This window comes from Phaenicophaeus curvirostris, chromosome 24 (genome assembly GCF_032191515.1).
Source record: "Phaenicophaeus curvirostris isolate KB17595 chromosome 24, BPBGC_Pcur_1.0, whole genome shotgun sequence".
NCBI lineage: Eukaryota > Metazoa > Chordata > Aves > Cuculiformes > Cuculidae > Phaenicophaeus > Phaenicophaeus curvirostris.
In genome coordinates, this window is record NC_091415.1 from 242,381 (window position 1) to 265,341 (window position 22,961).

At 51.3% G+C, this 22,961-nt stretch overlaps 2 protein-coding genes across 3 annotated transcripts; both read left to right on the plus strand.

Annotated features, from left to right (window-relative positions):
- The first annotated feature begins 753 nt into the window (after positions 1-753).
- On the plus strand, positions 754-19,388 carry DENND2C (DENN domain containing 2C). Of its 2 annotated transcripts, none has more exons than XM_069876209.1 (19): positions 754-905; positions 3,144-4,107; positions 5,779-5,927; positions 6,475-6,587; positions 6,961-7,128; positions 9,308-9,404; positions 10,144-10,188; positions 11,473-11,660; positions 13,388-13,497; positions 13,979-14,048; positions 14,387-14,464; positions 14,801-14,941; positions 15,282-15,430; positions 15,824-16,001; positions 16,339-16,380; positions 17,315-17,420; positions 18,206-18,445; positions 18,734-18,820; positions 19,280-19,388. In XM_069876209.1, exons 2-19 carry the CDS (start codon positions 3,299-3,301, stop codon positions 19,309-19,311), a joined length of 2,802 nt encoding a protein of 933 aa, XP_069732310.1. In that variant the 5' UTR covers positions 754-905; positions 3,144-3,298; the 3' UTR covers positions 19,312-19,388. The 2 variants fall into 2 exon arrangements, with proteins under 2 accessions (XP_069732310.1, XP_069732312.1); XM_069876211.1 differs by having other exon boundaries at positions 754-898.
- A 142-nt stretch (positions 19,389-19,530) lies between these two features.
- BCAS2 (BCAS2 pre-mRNA processing factor) lies at positions 19,531-22,827 on the plus strand. The gene is made up of 7 exons (XM_069875899.1): positions 19,531-19,657; positions 19,727-19,819; positions 20,112-20,182; positions 20,258-20,419; positions 20,944-20,994; positions 21,866-21,946; positions 22,430-22,827. Exons 1-7 carry the CDS (start codon positions 19,565-19,567, stop codon positions 22,557-22,559), a joined length of 681 nt encoding a protein of 226 aa, XP_069732000.1. The 5' UTR covers positions 19,531-19,564; the 3' UTR covers positions 22,560-22,827.
- Positions 22,828-22,961: the final 134 nt, after the last annotated feature.

The following is a 22,961-nucleotide window of genomic DNA, read 5'->3' on the forward strand; positions in this document are numbered from 1 at the left end:
GAGTGACAGCGGCGGGAGCCAATGAGCGGGGAGGGCGGGAGAGGGGATGAGTGACAGCGGCGGGAGCCAATGAGCGGGGAGGGCGGGAACAGGATGAATGACAGCGGCGGGAGCCAATGAGCGGGGAGGGCGGGAACAGGATGAGTGACAGCGGCGGGAGCCAATGAGCGGGGAGGGTGGGAACAGGATGAGTGACAGCGGCGGGAGCCAATGAGCGGGGAGGGCGGGAGCGGGATGAGTGACAGCGGCGGGAGCCAATGAGCGGGGAGGGCGGGAACAGGATGAGTGACAGCGGCGGGAGCCAATGAGCGGGGAGGGCGGGAACAGGATGAGTGACAGCGGCGGGAGCCAATGAGCGGGGAGGGTGGGAACAGGATGAGTGACAGCGGCGGGAGCCAATGAGCGGGGAGGGCGGGAGCGGGATGAGTGACAGCGGCGGGAGCCAATGAGCGGGAAGGGCGGGCGCGGGATGAGTGACAGCGGCGGGAGCCAATGAGCGGGAAGGGCGGGCGCGGGGATGAGTCACAGCTGCAGCAGCCAATGAGCGGGGAGGGCGGGAACAGGATGAATGGCAGCTGCAGCAGCCAATGAGCGGGGAGGGCGGGAGCGGGATGATTGACAGCTGCGGGAGCCAATGGGCGGGAAGGGCGGGGCCAGGGCTGAGTGGCAGCCGCGGGAGCCAATGAGCGGCGGCTCCGCGCGGGCCGCCCCGGCCGCGATGGACGCGGCTCCCTGAGCTCGGCGGGCCGGGCGCTGCCGTCGGGGGCAGCGGCGGGGGAGCTGTGGGGCCGAGTCGGCGCCTGCCCCGGGCCGCAGGACACCAACTCCCGTTTGGCTGCCGCCACGGAGGCTTTGGCGACGAGGAGGTTCCTGGGTGGCTTGAAGCTGCGCGGCGGCGGTAAAAGGCGCGCGGGGTGGCGGGGCCGGACGGGGCCTCGAAGCGCCCCCCGGCACGGGCGGGGACCTCCCGGGACCGGGGTTCGAGCCCAGCCGGGCGCCGGGAAGCGGGGCCGTCGTGACGCCTCGCGGAGAACGTGCTGAGCGTTGTTTGGAACTGGGAAAAGAGCCGTGGTGGGAATGTGCCTCCGCTGCGTGTAGAGGCGGGGGAGCTGCCTTCGGGGAGACACGCGCGGGGCTGGTGTGATCGCTCTAGAAATCATTTAATTGCGCTTTGCCCGAAACTGCTGTTTTCAATAATTCAGCGTTCCTGGTGACAACGGGCTGCAGCAGGGCTGGTAAATTTGGCTGTCGTGGGAATACGGGGCAGGACGCCTGGGCAGGGGCAGAGCTGCGTTCGCCTCCGCCTTGAGTGGTTGTTCTGGGAGGCTCCGAGCGGGGCTGCGGGGAGCAGGGAGGGTGCCGGGTGCTTTAACCTGGTGCTCTGCCTCTGCGTTTAAGATGGGTCGGGAGCCACGTATTCTTAGTTGAACCCGGCTTTGAAAGACCCTCGCTGTTGCATTCGAGCCTGTTCGGCTTCTTTAGGTGAGTGAAGCTGGTTGCTTCACCTTCTATGTCGTGCTGCTTCTCCATTCCACACACGGAGCCTTGCTGGAGGGAGAGGTGGTGTTACCTGGTAGGCTTACGCTGAAGGAGAGGAGATAAATTCCATGTGCAGCCTTTTTCTGCAGATGGCTCTGGGTAGCTCTGGATGCTGGAGCTGGGAAGTGGCTTGAGCATGGGGTGCACTGCTAGAACTCTGGGCACTCCTCAACGAGCAGTATCAGAGGAGAACTACAGTCATAACCTGACCGGTACCTGTGCTTGCTGGAACTGTGCTTCTCCACGGCGTCTCTGTTGTGGGTTGTGCCTCATCACAGACGCACAGATGTGCAGAGCAGGAGAGAACAGGAGCTTTAGGCCGCCTTGGACCGTGGCTCTGTGTCAGGAAGCAGAAATATGGTGAATGGGCTGAGGAAACTACAGCAAATGTGCTTTTTGTTCACCCATGTGAGTCATAGGAGGAAGGACGTGGGTCAGACTGGCGGCCGGCAGAGCTGACCTGTCTGGGCACAGGCAGCCCTGTGTGTGCTGAGGATGAGCCCGGCTGGAATCATAGAATCATAGAATCACCAGGTTGGAAGAGACCCACCAGATCATCAAGTCCAACCATTCCCATCAGACACCAAACCATGCCCCCCAGTACCTCATCCACCTGTCCCTTAAACCCCTCCAGGGAAGGTGACTCAACCCTCTCCCTGGGCAGCCTCTGCCACTGCCCAATGAGCCGAGCAGGGCCACATGGTCTGCAGGGATTTGCCCTCACGGGTGCTGCCTGCAGAGGCTTTGCCGGGCTGCCGGTCAGAGCCCAGGGAGCTGCCAGCTGATGTGTGAGAGAAGAAAGCTGCTAGTGCTGCTGGGGAGCGAGGGAGTGTCTGGTGCCATGTATGGGCTTGCTGTCAGCGTGGGGCTGGGTGTGGGGTGGCTGACAGGGCAAGGCACGTGCTGGCCATGAAGGTTTGTCCTGTGAGTGAGTCTGTTGCTCCACACTGCAGGGTCCTGGTGCGAGTTCTGCATCCAGCGGTCCTGTGTTTGAAGACTTAGCAGGGTCTTAGGGTGCCCGGTGTGAAGCTGTATGGAGAGGAGGCTGTTTTGCCCCTCCCCTGATCTGACTTTCCCCGTTGGAGTCTTTGCTGCTTCACTAGCTGGTGCTCTGGGTTGCAGTGGCACAGGAAAGGGGAAAGTTGCTTTCCTGCCTGCTAATCAGGGCTGTGCAGGCAGAGATGAGGAAGGATGGCTCTGCTGGGGCTCGGGATGTTTAGGAAGCTGTGCCTATTTATAGGAGAGGGCCAGGGCTCCTCGCTGGCCGGGTGGGACGAGGGTCTCAGTAGCATGGCAGTGCCCTGGCCGAGGCAGTCAGGCAGCACAGAGTAGGTGCTGTTTGCTGTTTTCTTTGTTCTCTGCCACTCTCAAACTTGTGTTTGGTTTGTTTGGTTTTTTTTAAGCCAGCGAGACCTCTGCATCCTTTTGTTAGCCCTCCCAGATGTGTGCCACAGAAACAGGCTTTGTGGGGAGTGTGATCTAGAAGCCAGTTTTGACATGGGACTTAGGGAATGTTCTTCAGCCGTTGTCAGAGTGCGGCTGGGAGTACCCGGTGGTGTGAATGGCTGGAGTGCAGCTGATGGCTCTCTTCTTTTTGTCCACAGGTTGTGCTAGAAGACAGTCCTTGCAGTGTTGACACCCAGGGCTCTCGGACACTCCTGGATGCTTTGGGGTTTCATGCCAGCTTGATGTGTGCAGGACTCGGGTGGACCTGGGCCAGGCTGGAGATGGAGTGTTTCTAAGCACGTTGGCTCTTACCATGCACCCACCCGAGTCGGTGGACGGTAGCTTTTCCCGCTCAGCTGTGCAGACCCTCTCTCGCAGCCACTGCCGCAACATCAAACAGAAGATCTCCCAGTGGGAGGGGAGGACACAAGGGTGCACCAGTAAGGAAAAGGAGCAGCTGAAGGACTTGGGGGTAAAGTATGATCCCAGCTGCATTGTTTTGTCCAAGAGGAAGACAGAACATACAGAGAGGAACAGACAGATTGGGTCCAAAGATCCCAAGAGCCTGGGTTTGGACTTCAGGGAAGAATCATGGAGCCACGTGCAGACTGGTGGCTGTGGCGACCTCCAGCCCTGTGCACGCAGCTTAGCATCCCAAGCCAAGGAGAAAGGACAGTGTCCAGCAGGATTCCTGGACCCAGGGGCAGCACTGCCCCCAGGTAACTTCTATACCTCACAGGGACTGTGGAGAGCAAATCCCCTCATACCTGGCAAAGCCTCACCAGTCCCCTTGGACCCTCAGAGGCAGCGAGGAAGCTGTGGCTCCACGGAAAGAGAACTTAAATTCAAAGGAGTTGAGCCTCTCTGCAGGGCAGAGAGGAGCTTGAACAACATTTACTCTGAGGCTGAGGGGCAAGAGGAGGAGCCGGCTGCTGTCCCACCACCCAAGCCTCGTAGGACTTTCCGTTACCTTGTAGACAAGAGTGCCAGCAGCTGTGGTGATGCCAGAGCTACTGGGGAAGCTCCCCTGCAAAAGCAGCAGCATGGAGGAGATCTGGTGTCAACCTCCAATGATCCTGAGAAGAGAGTAGCCAGCAGGAGAATCAGACGGAGAAGCCAGAGGTACATCAATTCATCTCCCATCTCTGAAACTTGTTTCCTTAAATCGGTGTCTAGATGGTTTTAAACAGCTTGCTTGCCAGCATATCCTTGTGGAGGTGCTAGTGCCGATGAGGCCTCTGTTAATAGGAAGAGGCCATTTCTGGATGAAAGTATCCCCTTTCCAGCGTTGTGCGTGCGCTGCTTTTGCGGCTGATAATCTTGCAAAGAAGGCTAAAAGCTCTGAACAGATGTCGGTCTCACACCTTAAACCAGCATTTGTGTGACAGTATGGTGGGCACAGGGAGAGTGCCGCCTCCTGCTTCCCTGAGCTCATCCTCAGCTGCAGTTTGTGGATTACAGACTGGCTTTTTCAGGGCAGTACAGCTGCTAAACCTTGCGGCTTTCCTGTGATTCTCTTGTTGCATAAAGTTGGAGGCTGTCAACCTCTGTTGTGGTAGGTTTGGCTGTTCTGCCTGCTTTTAGGTCGCTGTTGCAGAGTGGAAAACCTCTTAGCTTGGTGCTAGTTGTGCTTCCAGGTGAGCTGCCAAGGGCAGCTCTGCAGGAGAAGAGTGTGAGCATCAAAGGTGGGGAAGTGTCTGGGACTCCTGGAACCTTCTGTCTTAGCAACAAAGCATGCAGCAGCAAACCAGATTTTATGATGATGGGCTAAATCCCTGCCAGCTGCTTTCTGGCCTCTGTGATGTAATTTTGAAATGGGAGCTAAGGATATGAAACCGCACACTTGCAAATGTGCTAACAGCCTTAGCGTGAGCTGTAAGAGGGGTCCAGCAGAGATCAGTGCCCAAATTCTGAGCATTGCCGCAAGTGCTTACTCTGAAAACAAGTTTGGGGTTCTTGCCTCTGTTACAGGATGGGACTCTCTGTACCTGCTTGCAGTGTGCTTGGCTGTGAAGCCTCCAACTTAATTTTTAATTTAAGAATCTCCTACAGTAAGTGGCCAGGACTTGCTTGGTGTGCTGTTTTTGGCTGGCATAGAGTTAATTTTCTTCACGGTCACTTGTGTGGTGCTGTGTTCTGGATTTGTGATGAAAATGCTATTGATAACACACTGTTTTAGTCACTGCGCTTACACAGAGCCCAGGCTGTTTCTGCTCCTCATCCCACCCCACCAGTGAGCGGGCTTGGAGTGGGCAGAATGTTGGAAGGGGACATGGCTCGCAGAGCTGAACCCACTGGCCCAGGAGGTGTCCCACACCACAGGATGGTGTGCTCAGCTGTGAAAACTGGGGGAAGAAGGAGCGAGGGGGGGACGTTTGGAGTGATGGCATTTGCCTTCCCATGTCACCGTTACGCATGATGGAGCCCTGCTTTCCCAGAGATGACTGAACACCTGCCAGCCGAGGGGAAAGAGTGAATGAATCCCTTGTTTTGCTTTGCTTGTGTGTGCAGCTTTTGCTTTACCTATTAAACTGCCTTTATCTCGGCCCACGCTTTTTCTCACTTCTACCCTTCCGCTTCTCTGTCCCATCTCACTGGGTGGGAGTGAGCAAGCGGCTGTGTGGGGCTGAGCTGCCGGCTGGGGTTAAACCACAATGCTTGGAAATCATCCAGAGTGGAGCATCCCTGTGCTTGATGGCCCCAAGGATGACCATACCCTGTGTGGACTGGAGACAGCAACTCACTGGTACTGTGCAGGCACCTTTAGAAGAAGTTACACTCGTTTTCCTCTAGGAAATCTTTTGAGTTTGAGGACATCCAGGGCTTCCGCAACCGGACGGCAACCACCAAGTCCCGCAGACTTCGAGAAGAGACAAATGGCACTACGGGATCTAGGCTTGTCTACACACAGTCAGAAGACAACATCTACGAGGACATTATCTGTATGTGCCTGTGCTTCTGGGGGATTCACTCATTATTTAAGGGGAGCACTTTTGCTGGGGTGGGAGGAACGAGGATGAGAATGCATTGAGGACCTTTCCAGCCCTATGACTTTTAAGGTGTTCCCCATCTGGAGTTCTTTGTTGATATACTTGTCAGTATATCTCTGCATGTGAGTGGCCTGATTTCAGATGTCATGGAAGGTCGCTAGAACTGGCCTGTGCTAAACTGAGGATTTTTTATTAGCTCTTCAGATGCTTTGCTTGAGTGCCGCGCAGACGTCAGTTGAACACTGACAAAGCTAGCTGCTTTCCCATAGAGCTACTTTCCCAGTGGTGGAAGTGTTTTGTTCTGCTGAGTCCGTTTACAGTTTGCCAAGTTGATGGTAGTGGGTTAGAAGGATCTTGAAGTGTTGGAAACCTAAACTACCTTAAAACAGGTCTCTCTCAGACCCTGTTGAAGCATCACACTCTCTCTACTTACATCCCTTGCATGGATGCAGGACTTTATCTCCTTTCATAGATCTCCCATCCAGCTCTTTTTTTCCAGGTCCTGTGAAAGAGAACCCCTATGAAGATATTGGAGCACTCCCCTTACCCCTGTGGAAGGTCCCATCTGTCTGGAAGCTACCAGCCATCCGGAGCACCAGTGGGGCTCCCAAGGTAGGGTGAAGGGATTAACCTGTCAGCTGTTTGCTGAGAATCATCCACACAAAGGCCCTGTTTGTGCTCCCCCTGGCCCCACATTTCCCACTGTCATGTTCGGTTTTCCTTATTTTTTATCATTTGTTATTAGCGTAAATGATAATGAACAGTTACAGCAGGGGCAGTTGCTTAAAGCTGCTAAGTAGTAAAAGGATAGGAACAAGAGAATGACAGTGACATCCTTGAGTGTGCGGGGTGGGGGTGGCATGGAGAGCTTGATACAGCGTGAGGCCGCAGGAAGACCATCATTTGTAATCTGGCTTCTTTCAGTCTGAGGTCAGACCAAGGCTTAATCCTGTGCTTAACCATCTCTTCTGATCCTGTTTTCTAGCCTCCCCCTAAACCTCCCTTCCTCAATCGCAAGACTCTTGAGCTAAAGCCCTCCCAGACAAGTTTGCAAGGGAAAACGGTGAAGGACACCACCCTACCTGTCACACTGACTGAGTGGAAGCTGTTCAGAGCAGTGGAGGCTGCCAGCAGGAGAAAGAACTTGCCCTGGGTGAGACTTAAGCATGAAACATTACTTCTTGCATGGCATTTCAAACTCTTGCTGCTTTTCTTGTGCATTTCACAAAGCCTTGACAGAGTTCTCTCTGCTGCTGCTCCCACCTGCCTGTGAGCAAAGGCAGATATGCTTCAGAGGCCCGAGCAGTGAGAAAAGCTTTTGATCCTCCTTCACGGTAGGGCACTTTAATTCTCATCCAGTGTGTTGGGAATCTTTCCAGACACTGGTATTTGTTGCTGGCTTGTGTCCCTCAGTGATAATATGCAGCACATGCTCTAGAGGAATGGCTGCAGCTACCACTGGAGTGGCACTTGGTGCATAGGGCTCAAATTCCAGCTGACAGTGGCAACAACTTACTTGTGCCATAGCAAAATCATTCAACTTCTGCAGCTCTGTATTTCTTGTGAAAATTGGGAGTGTTTGCTCACATTGCACAGGACTGTGAGGTAGAGTTGGACAGCTGCAAAATGTTTTTTAAACCTTAAATACTTCGGTGTAGCAAGCAACTTCTATAGGTGCTTTTAAACAAACAGGCCTGGAAAATCAGGAAGGAGAAGGCAATATTATAAAAATACTGCAATAGGGAGTATCTTTCATTTGGTGAGGGGAAATAAAACATTCCCCAAATGCAAACCTATTCCAAAAATCTGGTAACGATTTACATGCAGGAAGCACACTTCAGTCTTTTTTGCTCACAAAGAACTGAGCCAAGATTGCTCCAGAGATTGAGGAAAGGATTGGAGTCTGACAAGAAAAAAACTTATTTTATTGCTTAAGAAACACATAGCTGCCCTAAACACACCCAGTATCTTTCATTGGTGACTCAGCTGCACTGAAATCAGGACAGAAGTTGAAATCCTCCAGGCAAGGCTGAGTGGCAGAGGGGAAAAGGCAGATGTTGCATGAGAAGCACTGTGTTCTGCTGTGAGCTGTTCTCTTCCTTGCAGCCCTGTTGTGCTGGGAGGACTGAATAATGCAGAAAATGGAGAGAAATAGATCTGAAATGGGGAAAAGCTTAAGCCTAGTTTGCTGAGCTGGGGATAAAGGCTTGAGCTGAAAAACAGGTTCTCTTGTTGAATATCTTCCTTTTTATGCAGTATTTGTGGTGACAAATGGCTAGGCCCCACCCTCCTACTTTCAGTGGGAGCCTGTAATGAATTTTTGAGACAAGAATAAACTTGACCTGCTCACTGCGTTAAAAGTAAACCCTTCTTCCCAATGGAGTGACAGCCGCCCTTGAGAGGTGGAATCTAAGAGCCACCTGCAGCATCCTCTGCCTGGAGCTGAGGCAGGATCCAGAGAGGCCAGTGGCAGCGTAAGAGATAGCATTAGGGCTTTGGTTTTAAGGCTGCTGTGACCAGTGGAAGGAAGGTTAACAGCATCTGCTCGGAGTGTCTGAATGCTGACCCTTCTTTCATGTCTGTATCTTCGTGTGCACTGGGCTATGTGTTTTTTCCAGTGTTTTTCTTCTGGAGGATGAGGTCTGTGGTGTCCCCGCGGCACAGTCCTGTTACCCCGTTTTGCAGTCCTTCTTCCCCTGTGCAAACTGAAAGTGTGTAATCCTTCCAGTGGAGCAAACTACCTTGGGATAAGGACTGTGCTTTGGACCTGGTGCTTTGCAGAACTTAGTCCAGGTGCCTGATGTCCATCTACTGCAGCACACTTAAAAAACCAAACCGACCAACCAACCAACCAAAAACCAAACCCCAAGCTATATTAAGAGAGCTCTGCTTTTTCTACACTTGGAAAGCATTGGGATACTTGAGAGCATGCAGAGTCCATTGTGGTGGAGGGTCTGTAAGATGTTTGTGCAAGTCACTTTGCCGTTGGCCTCCAACAGAAAATGGAGGTCTGATGTCAGTTTGCTGCCTTCGCAATCTGTTTGTAGGCAAAGTGTGGTAGCTTCCAGAGTGCTTGTACAGTTCAGTATCAGCTTGGAGTTGTGCTAACAGCAATCTCTCTGTTGTAGCAGAAATTCTGTGCTCCTTCACCCTCTGGTGAGCTGTGCTAAAAGGACTCTGGCAAGCAGCTAACAAGCCAGGGTCCCTGGCAGGACTTGCAGAGCTTATCCCAGGTGTCATGGTGCCAGATGATGACTGTTGGGCTGCAGCCCTCAGCACCTGGCCCCTTTTCTGAACCCCACACTGACCTCTGCTTCCATTTTGGATTTCAGCTGGTGCTAAAAATACAGGAGATCTTTGATTCCAAGCGTGGAAAGAAGAGGGTAAAGTTGCTCAGTCTTGCTGGGAAAGAAGTGCCTCCAGTGAAAGGTACGTAGGTCTCCAGCACCATTCTCTTGGCTGTGAACCCCTCTAGTGGCCCAGTTTCTGTACGTCCTAGGGCACTGCAAGCGGGCCAGGCACCGCCACCTCCCGCAGCTCATGTGGGGCTGACTCAGCAGTGCTAAACCACACCTCTTGCAGCTGGAATTGTTGAGCTTTCAGCACCACTAGGATTGGGAGTGCTTGCCTAACCCGTGTTTAACATTCAGAAATGAAAGGGTCCACTGTGATCTGAGCCTGATGAGCTGGCCTACCGGGTAAAAGGGCTGTGTCAAAAAAGCAGAACAAGCTCCCAAATTCCCTGCAAACCCACTTGGCATGAGAAGTACTTCTGGCTACTCCACTTATTGCTTCTGTGCCTCCAAAGCGATAGTCTTGTGTTCTCTTGATTTTGTAGCTCAGGTGTGGTCTTGATTTATAGTATATACTGGTAACTTTTATAGGAGCATCAAGTCACTGCTGAGTCTCTGTCCTTTGCCTGTGTTCATCTGACCTATGGGTGGGTTACTGGAAACAGTGACTTGATAAAAACTCCACTTTTTGACTTTTACTCTTGTACCACGTTTGCCAGTACCAGCAGTTCTTTGCTGATGTTTCAAGCAGGATAGGTAGGTGGGCAGGCCTGAGTGATGTTGGTCTGAGTCAGAAGTTATCTCTCTTTCCCAACTTTGGGTGTTGCCCCTCTTCCTTCTGCATGGCTTATAAGTGAAAACTTTGTGTGTTTCAGGTGAAACCAGTGGGAATGAAAGTGATACGGAAAATCAGCCAAAAAGTGAGTGAGTCAAAGGGGCTGGCCCCATCCCTGTAGCACTGTATGCTTGGCTAAGGCTCCAATGGGATGAGCACACTGAGTAGTGGTGGCTTCTGCCAGGGCAGAGAAAGGGAGCATCGAAGAGGCAGCATGGTCAAGACTGGGAGCTGTTGCTGTGACAGACCAGCCTCTGTTTCTGCCACCTCAGAGCATTTGGGGTTTAGTGCCATTAATCTGCCAGTCACTAGAGGTAGATTCATTTTTGGGCTAGTAGAGTCACGCTTAATTAAAACATGTCTTGCAGGAGATTGTCAGTTTTGCTGTTAATACCTGCGATTATTTCCCCCCTGCATCCTCCCTTTGGTTCTTTTTTATATCTATAAGGTTGTGAAATGCCTTTTCCTCTGTGGGGGAAGTCACTTGGTTTGTCTGGTTCCACAGTCCCGAGTTTGATCATAGGCCTGAATTATGGGCTTGAAATACCTACAAGGTTTTAGCTGGTGTGGGGAGGATCAGAGAGGTCTTGCCTTCCATGCTTGTAGATTTGAATGTGAAATAGTCATGGTTGGCAAGCAGCCCCAGTGAGGGACTCTGTTGTGGCTGTAGGCAAGCACCTAGCAATAAGGACCAACAGAATTGCTTTAGGCATTTTGTTTCCTTAGAGGGAAGCGTACAGGAGGCCTTTACTTGGAGTGAGCTTCCACTTTTTATGTTAAAGAGGCTAGTGGAGAGTGCAGAATCTCTGCATAAATACAGTGACTGAGTCACTGCCTGCTATAGGAGTGTCCAGAATGTGTCACGGTGCCTGGGCCACAGGAATTTCTTACATCAGAGTGCTGTGCCTGTGCTTGTGAGTCTGCACTGCCTGTCAAGACATCCCAACCTGGAGGTTTCTTGGCCAGGAAGGTGGCCCTGCCCCACTTGAATGCCCATGTTGTGTTACAGAGTAGTTGCCTGAGGCCTGGCAGCTACGGAGCTGGTGGAGCTGGGCTTCCCTCATCGTTACCACAATGTGTTGCTCTGAAATGCATGGAGGAGTGTCAGGGCAGCAGGAGAGGGCCAGCTGTTGGTCAGAGGGATTTGCAGCACTGCTGCAAGGCCAGTGCTCCTGTACCTGGAACAGCTTTGTGCTTGATGAGCTGATGCCCGACTCCAGGTCCTGCAGAGCACAGCAGTGATGTTGGGGAAAAAACACCCATAGTTTTTCCCTCTTTGTAAAGGTGGTGCCAGCTCCTCTTCTGTGACCTGCAGGTGTGTATGGCAGTGATAGCCACAGGCTGGTTTTGGATTTCTTCCTTTCTTCAGGTCGACCCCAGCGCCTGCTGCAGGGACAGTCAGCCTCCAAGAGGAACCCGCACTACCAGACTTTGGAGAGGGATTTGATAGAGCTCCAGGAGCAGCGGCTGTTCGAGCTGTTTGTGGTGGTGTCACTGTACAAGAAGGCAGATGAGGTGGTGTACACACCACAGATTGTGCAGCAGTTTCCCAGCAAGGTAGGGTTGGTGTGCAAACCTGCCCACAAAACACACTCGGCAGCTCTTTATTTCCACTTGCAGTGTGTATCCTCTCCTAAACTCTGTCCTAGTAAAGCTGGCCCACTGGGCACCTTGCTCTGTTACAGACCTAATGTGCAGTGCTGGGTGGTTTTTGAATACCTTTCTTGATAATAAGTTTACTATCTTTTGTTGGAACGAGGAAGGTTCCTCCTCTAATTCGAATTGCCTGGAAATATCCTGAAGCCACCCTGTACTTTGATACACCGCTGAGGCAGCCTGCAGGAGAGGAAAGGGAGTGCAGGGCTCTGTTCCTAAGCTGGTCTGGTCTCATCAAGGTGGTGTGTGATTTATAAAAAAAGGAGTGAAGCAATTTGGATGAGAATGCTCAGGAGCTAGAATTCCAGGGCTTTTATGCTTGCTTATGCTGTGCTGGGGGGGAGGTGGGGAGTTAAAATGGCAAAGCCGTGTAAGGAGGGTGTTGCCAATCACTCCAGTGTCTTAAATGTGTAAACATTTTGGATTCACAAAACGAATAAAAGACAACAGACAGAAAGACTGCAGAGTCCTAGTTTAGTGGGTAGAACTCAATGCACATAAATAATATCTGCCAAAAATGCAAACATTAGGGTGTTAGGAGGGAGGAGGGAGTGTAACCAGATTTTGCCTTCCCTAGCGCAGATCCCAATCTGTTCACCAATCTTCCCTTTGGGAAGGACAGTGCATTTTTCTTTCCCTGCTGCCCTAGCAGGCAATCAGACCCAATTTTACCATGTGGCTGTTTTACTGGCTATTATAAATCCACTCACAAAACAAATTATTTTCTCAGCATTTGTTTATCCTCTGCTTGAATTGAGGTGTTTTGGTGAGCAACTTTATACGGGACAGTCTGTCATGCTGGGATTTTGCAGGAGGCATTGCACAGTAACTATGGAGATGTTCTGATTGCAGATTTGTCTCCCTTCTAAAAATAGCCTTGCTTCCAAGTGATCTGTTTGTCACCCTCTTCTTTGGGCTGCACGCCCGAGGACATCAAAGATCTTGTACAACTCTTCCCCTGTGAAAATGCTGTACTGTTTTCCTAACCGCTCCTTCATGCTCTCACAGCTTGGGACACTGGAATAACCTGGATGCCCTGACTGAGAGTACAGGGTCCAAAATCAGCTTTATGCAATAACCTTTCCTCTTCTTAGGGGCGTTTCCTCTTAAACGTGATCTCTCTCATCTGAAAACCTTCCTTTTGCCCATCTGGGCAGTTTTGAGCATGGAAAGAAAAGCTGTTCTGCAGTCTTTGGTGGTAACTGGAACACACAATTCACATACGCTGCTTTCACAATTGAATTACAAGTGATCTGCACATTGCAAGCTGAACATGTTCCTGTTCCTCTTAGTGTCTTCCTAGGAACAGAACCGAGGCAAGCTGATGCAAATGGCATTTGGGGCATCAGTTTTAGCTTCGTTCTTCAGTAAACTTGGCCATGCTTCTAAGTCCTCACTTGGCTCTTACCAAGAGCAGCTGGGTAATTTACAAGGTCTAATCCACAGGAAAGATGCAAGAGGGAACTGGGAGTCTGTTCTAGTCAAAATATGCTCTTCTATACTTGTGCATTAATTGTCTGATGGGTCAGCATTTGTAAGTGTCAGAAAGATACTGGCTCCTGGTGTTTTACACGCTGCAGCTGTGCACCACATTTCAGTGACTTCAAATGCATGTGTTACCCCTCCAGCCTGAACATCCCTTCAGACATTCAAAGGATACTGAAGAGAGGCTAAAGGTCATTCCCAAATTCTGCTTTCCAGATCCCAAAGACTGGTTTCCTGCATCAGACCTTAAAAGGTAAAGACTTATTTGGAATACTCATGCCTTAAATAGACAATGTTGAAAGCTTAAGTTTGTGCCAGCTTCTTGGACCAGAGGAACTGCAGCTGGAGCAGGGAAAAGTAGGAAAGGTTGTGACAGGAGAAGATGAGTTGTGGAGGTGGGCTCAGGAGTGCTGCTTCTGCCTGAGCACTGTCTTTCCTACAGGAAAGAAGTTTTTAATGTCTCTTCAGGGCCAGCTCGCAGGGCTGGCAAGGGCTTCCGTTGCTCCTTGGCAGAACGGAGAAGCAGCTGGGAAGGGAGGGAGCTGTAGCAGCTCAGTGAGAGTCCATGGGCTGCAGGCTTTTACACTGAGTAGAGCCCAAAGTAGCTTGCTTACCACAGCAAGGGGTGTTTGGCTTGACCAGAAAGGTTTATAGGTTCATAGTTTATGTGCTTTATCAACCTCTTCTCTGAACAGTGCAATGAATTTAACCCTGACTGTTCTTTGGTTCCCCAGCGAAACATTTTCTTTTGTGTTAACGGGCGAGGATGGCAGCCGCTGGTTTGGATACTGCAAGAAGCTCCTGGTAAGCATCTCTATTGGTTGGAGTGTAAAGAATGCATTGATAACTGCACAGTCAAGTGTGGGAGGTGGGTCGGCAGAAACTGCGGGCTGCCTAGTGCCTGTGAGATTACCAGCCCTTTGAATGCATAAAGAAAGGAGCACGATGATTCCCAGCAATACAGTGGAATGGGCTCTGGACGTGAAAGACAGCTCCTGAACTGGGCACTCCTCAGGTATCTTTTAAGTCAGAAGTGCAGAGGGAAGTACAGTGAAAGGAATTCTGCAAATTGGCTGCAGTGTAGGTGCTAAGTTCTTTATTGCATTCCTGTTCTCTGCATAACTGTTCCTGTTGCCTTTCAGCCAGAAGGGAAAGGGAAGCGCCTTCCTGAGGTGTACTGCATCGTCAGCCGCCTGGGCTGCTTCAACCTCTTCTCCAAGGTGAAGTGGGGGAAGCCTCTTACTTACTTATTGTTGGGCGTGAGTTGCTGACAACCTGCAAACTCCAGAAAGCAAGTCGATGCTTCTCTCTGGTCTAGAATTGCTTAGTGATTGTAACTCATCCCAGGAGAGTTGCACTCACAGCTGTTTATTCAGACTTGATTGCTCAGACACTTGAGAGAAGCTTTCACAGGGATCCTAAGCAAGGGGGTAGAGGGGAATCTGTGTTGGAGCTTTCACCAGTAGCTGTGGCAGGGGATGCTGTGAGAGAGGCTTGCGTATCTCCTCTGGCTCACCAGCAGGCACTGAGCCAACATCCGATGTGTTTTCTTGCAGATTTTAGATGAAGTGGAGAAGAGGCGAGAGATGTCCCCAGCTCTCGTGCATCCATTCATGCGTAGTGTCATGGAGGCGCCCTTCCCTGCTCCTGGACGCACGATCACTGTGAAGAGTTACCTGCCTGGTGCAGGGAATGAGGTACCTGCAGTCAGGACTGGCTTTCCTGCGTTGATGGTGTCTTGGGGTGTTGCAAGCTGTGCTGTAGAGTGATGCTGCCTATAAATAATTAATCTGAAGATAATGCCCTGAAGTCTGAAGGAAGGCTGTTGCAGAAACCTTTTGAGGCACCTACTGTAGAAGCGATGCCCTGCTGTTCTAAGGAACAGCTGCTTGGGAGTCCCCTGTGGTGCCTGCCCAGGCATGGGGCTCCACTTGGGAGGAGCTGCCAGTTCTGTGCTCCAGCCAGGCTCTCCCTTGTCTGGCTTGACTGCAGTCTGGCTTTCTTCTCCAGTGCTCTGCTTCTCTGCTTGCCTCTCAGGTGATGGAGCTCTGCCGTCCCTTGGATTCTCGACTTGAACACGTTGACTTCGAATGCCTGTTCCAGTGTCTGAGTGTCTCTCACCTGATTCGGGTCTTTGCCTCTCTCCTGCTGGAAAGGAGAGTGATCTTTGTTGCTGACAACTTAAGGTAACAAAACAAGTCTGATTTACTGGTTCTTTCTAAGGTATTTTTCTTCTGAGTTCAGGCCTGTTTCATGTGCAAGCTTGTCTAAGTTTTGTAAATAGTTACATTTAAAAGCTTTAGCATTTTGCAGACATTCCATGCAACGCGTGGTTGCTTAAAATTCAGAGTATGCTCTTTACCCAAGAGGAGATAAGGGAATATTCCCTTTGCCTTTGTAGTCTGGGTTGATGCTGTTCCTAGCGTCTCATAACAGACTACGAGAGTGGATGCATGGGGCTTCTGCTGATGCATAAACAACGAGCCCAAATTACATCTTCCCTGAGCACTTCTAACCTGTGTCTGCAGCTGAGTACCAAATGAAAAACTGACAGCACTCTGCTTTTCTTCCCTTTCTAGCACGCTCTCTAAATGTGGCCATGCCGCTGTTGCAACGCTTTATCCCTTCACTTGGCAGCACACCTACATACCAGTCCTACCAGCTTCTATGATTGACATCGTGTGCTCTCCAACCCCATTCCTCATTGGCATTCTCCCCTGCTCCTTACCACAACTCTGGGACCTGCCAGTAGAAGAGGTGAGACCTGGGTGACGTGTGGTGGAGTGGTAGCGTCAGTGGAACGGTGCTGACCTCTCCAGAATAGTCTCTGTGGGTTCTCTCTTGGTAGAAACTGTTAAGCTTTTCTGAGACAGATGGTGAACTTGCCAGATACATATCAGTGTGTTCCATTGTTATCAAAGATAAACAATATTCACTGTTCTTGTGGACAGGCTACAGCTATGCAAAAACTTGTGTTTGTGTGTGACATCCCCTGCCACTGAGGACACTGAAAATAAAAAAAAAAAAAGTGTATTTTTCTGTATGGCAACATAGCTGCCTGTGAGAGTGAGTGTGTTTGCACATCTTTCCCCAGGTTCTGATTGTAGATCTCCGTGCTGACAAGTTCTTGCAAGAGGTGAGTGCAATAACAGTACCAGTCACTCATGGTTATGTGCCAGGAGAAGGCATCAGTGAAAGAAAATTAAAACAAGAAATCTGCAAAAGCTGGTGTCATACATAGGCTCCAGTGGCTGAAGGAATATCTTGTGTTCCTTTTTGATCACTAGAGGAGTGAACAGCCTGACAAATCCTTGTTGCAGGACTGAGGTTGCGTGAGGTACAGAACTCTGCAAAGCCAAAGATGCTGCTTTACCTAAACTGAATTTAACAACAGACCCTTGGTTGGGTCACTGTATGTAGTGGGCAACTAAGGTTCTTTGCTGCTTTCTGGCTGTTTCACGGTGTGCTTGCTCTCCACAGGGCTTTCTCCTCTCCTATCTGCTGGTACATGTGTTGGTTCTGGGCTTTATTTTCCCAGGAAACAGACTATCACAGTTCCCTAGTGGTTCTCTGCTGAGCTTTACCTGATGTTCTTCTACAGCTTCAAACAAGTGTCTATAGACATACTGGAGCATTACTAGTTTGGGAGGATACTTCCATCTCCTTTTCCTTGCCTTATTATTCTGTTTTGCCTTACAGCCTGCAACTGGACAAAGGTATTGAAGGTTTTTTTAACCATAACGTTGAGATTTGTCATGTTTTTTCAGCAGACTTCTGCTCTTTTTGTGTGGTTAATCAGTGGTGTGATAACCCTGACTCTGTTGTGGGTATGGCACACGTTCTGTGTTGGCTGTATCAGTTCATAGTCAGAGGGTGCTGAATAAATGTTTTTCACTTCTGTGGCTGCAAGACAAATGTTTTGTCTCCTCCAAGGTACATCATATCACAGGGTAACCTACCTCTGACTGTTTTAAGCACATTACGAATATTTCTCATCTGGTCACAATGAAAACATTCTGCTGGTAACAAATACAACACAAAAATGCTTCCATGGCCCCTTTTCTCTTTAGGTGTCAGACGAAGGTGAGATCCTGCCTCACAAGCTCCAGGCTGCGCTCATACAGATCTTGGAAGAACGAAGTGAAATCCTATCACATGAGCAGATTGACGCACAAGGTCCTGCCGCAGAAAAGCGTTTATACATTAGCAAATCTCTGCAGTTTCTGTGTGGCTGATAGAAAAATGGGCATAAACAGTAGAAAGTGGAATTCTGGAAGCCTGTTTTCCTGTGATTGTTCTGAGAACATTTTTCTTCTGAATTTGTTAGAAATGTTTAGTGTCCGAACAATTGTTCCCCTTCTCACCAGAGAATGCGCAGAGCTCTGGTTTTCCCTGGGCCAAGTGTGTCTGTTCCTGTGGTTTGAGCTCTCTTTGATTTTTTTCTGAAGTGGCAGAGAGAACACAGTGAGTCTCTGTACTCACTCTGAGGATGAGCTGATGGATCAATTTCAAAGTTGAGCTGCTTTATAGAGATTAAGTGTGATAATTTCAAAAAGCATCAAGTAGCTTGAGAGAAATGGTATCAGCTAGGGTTGTAATTCCATCAAAGTTAGTTTTCAGTGGGTTTGTATTCTGTATTTGCCTATTCTTTAGTGGAATTAAACATGGATTGTTATGAGCTAATGGTATTAGACACTAGGTGTTTAGCAGGGGAAAAGAAACTGTGAATGTTTTAACTACTGGAAAAACTTTTGGATGGAGCCTGTGTCAGCCGCAATAGAAAACCGATGTGGGAGGGAGATACTAGCATTTGAGCTGTGGCAGCTTTGATACCAAACATTCATCTGCATTTCACAATCTGACAGGCAGCCTAAAAAATAACTGCTGCTCCTCTTTTAGAAGAGGAATGACTGAAGTGATGGACATAGAGGGAAATTCCTCCTCTGCTGCCCTCTTCACAGGTGCCGTGCCTCTCAACTCCCTGGTCTCAGAAGCTTTTGTGCAGTTCTTTGTGGAGATCATCGGGCACTACTCCCTGCATATGAGTGTCACGGAAAAAGGGGAGCGGGTGTTCCAGCGGGAGCCATTCCGTAAATCTCACGTGTCACGCAGCGTCCGTCATTTCTTGCACTTCTTCATGGAAACGCAGATGTTTGCAGGGTTCATACAGGAGCGGGAGCTAAGTAAGAATGTGGTCAAAGGTGAGGTTTGATCCTACTTGTCCAGCTTACTTTTGTCTGGATGGTTACCCTGTTGGCATCTTGCCGAACGCAGTAGCTCCATCCCCTTCCACTTGCTCCAGTCAATATAGGAAGCAAAGAATTTTTCCACCTTTCCCCTTTCTGGGCTTGTTCCTGCAGCTTGCACAGTGTGCACAGCTGCCTTTCTGTAACTGCCTTGTTAATGATGGAAGATGCCATGTGCTCCGGGATGGAATCGCGGGACTCAGCCAAGCGAGTGATTTGGTTTTATTTATTTTCCTTCTTTAGGCCTTTTTGAGGTCCGTGCCTTGGAGTATTTGCAGAGCATTCCAGAGACAGAGCCAACTGGAATGAACAAAATCCTGCGCAGCCTTGGTAAAGGGACTCCTTTGCTTTTGTTGTTTTTCTTTTTTTAATACCTTTTTCCATCAATGAGTTGGAGGGCACGTGAAGGGGCGCGGGGCCGCTCCTGGCCTGGTCTGCGCGGTGGTGGTGGTTTGCTGTGTGGGGGCAGCGAACTGGACAGGGCTGCAGCAAAGCTGGGGAGGGCAGGGATGGGATGAGGGGGAGGGTTTTGAGCTGAAGCGGGAGATTAAGATGAAATCCTGGGGGGAAATGTTTTCCCATGAGGGTGGGGAGGCCCTGGCGCAGGCTGCCCAGAGCAGGGGTGGCTGCCCCATCCCTGGGGGGGTTCCAGGCCGGGTTGGATGGGGCTTGGAGCCCCTGATCCAGCGGGAGGTGTCGCTGCCCCGGGCGGGGGCGGGACGGGGTGGCCTTTGGTCCCTTTCGGACCTAAACCCCGTCCCAGCCCCTCCTGTCGTTTTTTCTCACTAGGGAGCAAGATGAAGTTCCGCCAGAGGCGATGAGCAGCGCGGCTCCGGTGGAACCGGAGCGGGGACCCCGCGTCCCGGCGCTGCCGCTAACAACGACCGCTCAGCTCGAACCGCTCCGGCTCCGCGTGCTCTGTGGGCCGGGACCGGGGGGCGGGGCCGGGGGCGGGGCGGGTCGAGGCCCCGAGAGGTGGAGTCCGAGCCTCGGGGGCGGGGGGGGGGGCGGGGCCTCGGGGCTCGGCCGGAGGGGCGGGGCTCGGGGCCTCGCGCAGGGGCGGCGGCGCGCGCCATGGCGGGCCCGGGGCTGGTGGCCGGCGAGGTGGTGGTGGACGCGCTGCCCTACTTCGACCAGGGCTACGAGGCGCCGGGCGTGCGGGAGGCGGTGAGTGCGGGCCGGGCCGGGGCCCCGGGGCGCGGCCGGCAGCCCGGGCTAACGCTTGCGCTGCGCTAGGCCGCGGCGCTGGTGGAGGAGGAGACGCGGCGGTACCGGCCCACCAAGAACTACCTGAGCTACCTCCCCGCGCACGACTGCAGCGCCTTCGAGGTTAGCCGGGACCCCCGGGCAGGGCCTCCTTGCCTCCTCCCCTTTCCTCTCCCGACCCGGGGCCGGTTCCCCGCCCGGCGCCCCCTCGGCCGCGGGTCTGTCCCCTCGGTTTTTCTCCTCACCCACACGCGCGGATTCCCCTGGTTTCCCCACAGCCCCCTCCCGACCCCGGTCGGTGCCCCCTGGTTCCCGGCCCCGGCTTGGTCCCTCTCGGTTCCCACCCCTGGCCGGCCCTCCCCGCCCCCCGCCTTTTTTCACGGTCCTCCCAGCCTCACCGCTGCCCCGGCCGCAGACTGAGATCATGCGGAACGAGTTTGAGCGCCTGGCAGCGCGGCAGCCGCTGGAGCTGCTGAGCATGAAGAGGTGAGCAGAGCCCCCTCGAGCCAACCCTGGCCCCCAGCGCGGCTCAGGCCCCTCCTGAGGCCGTGGCTGTTGCAGGTACGAGCTGCCGGCCCCCTCCTCCGGGCAGAAGAACGACATCACGGCCTGGCAGGAGTGCGTGAACAACTCCATGGCGCAGCTGGAGCACCAGGCCGTCCGCATTGAGAACCTGGAGCTGATGTCGCAGCACGGCTGTAACGCCTGGAAGGTCTACAACGAGTAAGAGTTTCGTCTGCAGTTAAACCTGGCCCAAATTCTGGCTGCACGGTCTGTGTGTTCCTACTGTGTCAGCCCAGTGAGGATCTGTGGAGCACATCCTGGGAGAGCTGTGCAGGGAAAACAGGCTGGTCTGAGAGAGGGAGCTGTCTGCGGCCAAGAAACAGCCTGTGTTTCAATACATCCCAGTCCTGAATCTTTGTGAGTGACTGAGAGATGTTAAAACAGTGTTCTGGTCAGAGTGCACAGTGCACAGCAACAAGCTTGAAGTTGAAACTTGGGCAGGTAATGGGTGTGATTTAACCATGCTGCCTGATGGCAAGGGCTGACTGTAGTGATTCTTGGAGGTTTATGTTTTAAAACTGCCTCTGCTGGGGCAGTGTTTGGGCATTTTATCTTTCCCTCAGGAGCGAAGGGCCCAGACAGCACTGAGAGCAGTGGTCTGGGCGTGCGCTGAAGCGGCTGGTTAAGTGTCTGATCTAGCACATATGTGTTTTCCTAATGCTTTGCTTGCATTCTGCTCTTAGACACCTGGTCCATATGATAGAACAAGCCCAGAAAGAGCTTCAGAAGTTGAGGTGAGTCTTCCTTTTTCATGTTTTTCTACTGAAGTTGGAAGGAGAGTGGACTCTTTCCACACCCCCAGAGTGTACAAGGGCTCTGTACGTGTTGCTGCCACAGTCACAGGGAAAAAGGCCCTGGAATGATGACAACTGGGAGGTCTGGCCCTGCCCTCCCAAGCCGATATTTTCCCCCTAAGATGCAACTGTACACTAGGACATGGGCAAGAGGCAAACTGTGTAGCAAGTACCTGTCTGTTTGGGTTAGCTGGGATTATAGTCCCAGTCAGAATCCGTGTGGGAACAGGCAGAAGTGGAGCTCATGCTGAAAAGGCTGAAGGAACATGACAGTGCCTGCGAAGGAGGCTAACAGAAACTGAGTATTAGCAGTGTGAACAAAGAACTACTGAGAGACTGACCTATCTGAAGGCTTCTGCACTTCCCAGGTGCTTCACGGAATTACTGAGTTTTGCGGATGATGAACCGTTCATCTCTTGCTCTTTTGGCTTTTTTTTTTTCAGAGAGACCAAAACCTTTTCTCTGTTCGGCACTTGCCCAGGAGCCGTAGACTGGAAGTTGTTTGAAGTTTTGTTTGTAGTAGAGTGGAAGCTTTTTCTTGTTGGTTTTGTTATTACAGGTTTTTTTTTCCTGTGTTATTTTGTTTTGTTTTGTTTATTTATCTTGGGGTTCTGTGTGCAGCTCTCTCTGGCATTTTTTGCTCTATGCACTGTAGTTACTGTCCTGGCTACACTAGAATGTTCTGAGAATATTTCTAGGGATTAGGTGTATTTTGAAATTAGCAGCAGATACTACAAATTTTCATCTATTCTACAATTACAAATTTTAAAGAAAAGAGATCAAAAAAATACATACATCTTCTTCTCCCCAGGAAAAACATTCAAGATCTGAACTGGCAGCGAAAGAACATGCAGCTCACGGCTGGGGCTAAACTGCGAGAGATGGAGTCTACGTGAGTATCCAGGGTTCTTCTGTTACCTCTTCCATGGGTGCATCTGCTGTGTGAAATTCTCCCAGGCAGAACGTCTGGGATCTTGCTGGGCACGACCATGTGAATGCACAATGTGTTCAAGTGTGTGTGACCCAGCTCTACATGGTCAAGTAAATCCAGGAGCAACAGCTGTGAAGAAGAGTCACGTCCGCTACTTGGAACTGCCTGGCGGAATTGTTTCCTAAATCCTTTATCTGAGTATCGGCAGTTAGTGGGCTTGGGCCTAGGAAGTGAAACTGTGCATGTTAAGGTATGACAGGGTTAGAGACTGCTTTTTGTCACTTTGTTGGTTGTTCACATTGCCGTTGGCGTCAGTTGGGGTTTGTAGCGTCTCAAGGAAAACGCTGCCTCGCTCAGTGTCCCTGCAAGTGCTCTGGGGATGTGTTTGTTGGTGATGTTTGCTGTTAACACTCGAAGCTGTTTTTATTTCTCTTCTCCTTGCAGGTGGGTATCTCTTGTCAGCAAAAACTACGAGATCGAACGGACCATTGTGCAGCTGGAGAATGAAATTTCACAAATCAAACAGCAGCATGGGGAAGCGAACAAGGAGAATATCCAGCAGGACTTCCAGTGACTTCATCCTTACCGGCTTGCGGCTGTGTACACTGGAACGTGGGGACCTCGCTGCAGTTCTGTATGGTGATGAAAAGGCATCGTCCTTGTTTCTTGTCTAGGCAGGAAGTAGGATAGGCTCCAGCTCTCCGCTTCACATGGATCAGGGGAGAGTTCAGCGTCCTGGGCATTGTTTCACATTTTGTATACCTGAAGTAGTAGCCCTTAAAAATCTGTTTTGTGGGTTTGCATCCTCCTGTGCTTTTAATAAATGATGTTTTGTTTCCGCATGGTGCCTACAGCTCGGAGGGTCTTCATCCCGGCCCCGTGCGCGGCCAGGCTGGGGTGTGCCGACACCAGGGCGTGGGAGGTGAGTTTGGGAGGAGGCTGCTGTGCAGGGAGCGGCGTTCCCGGTGGGATGCAG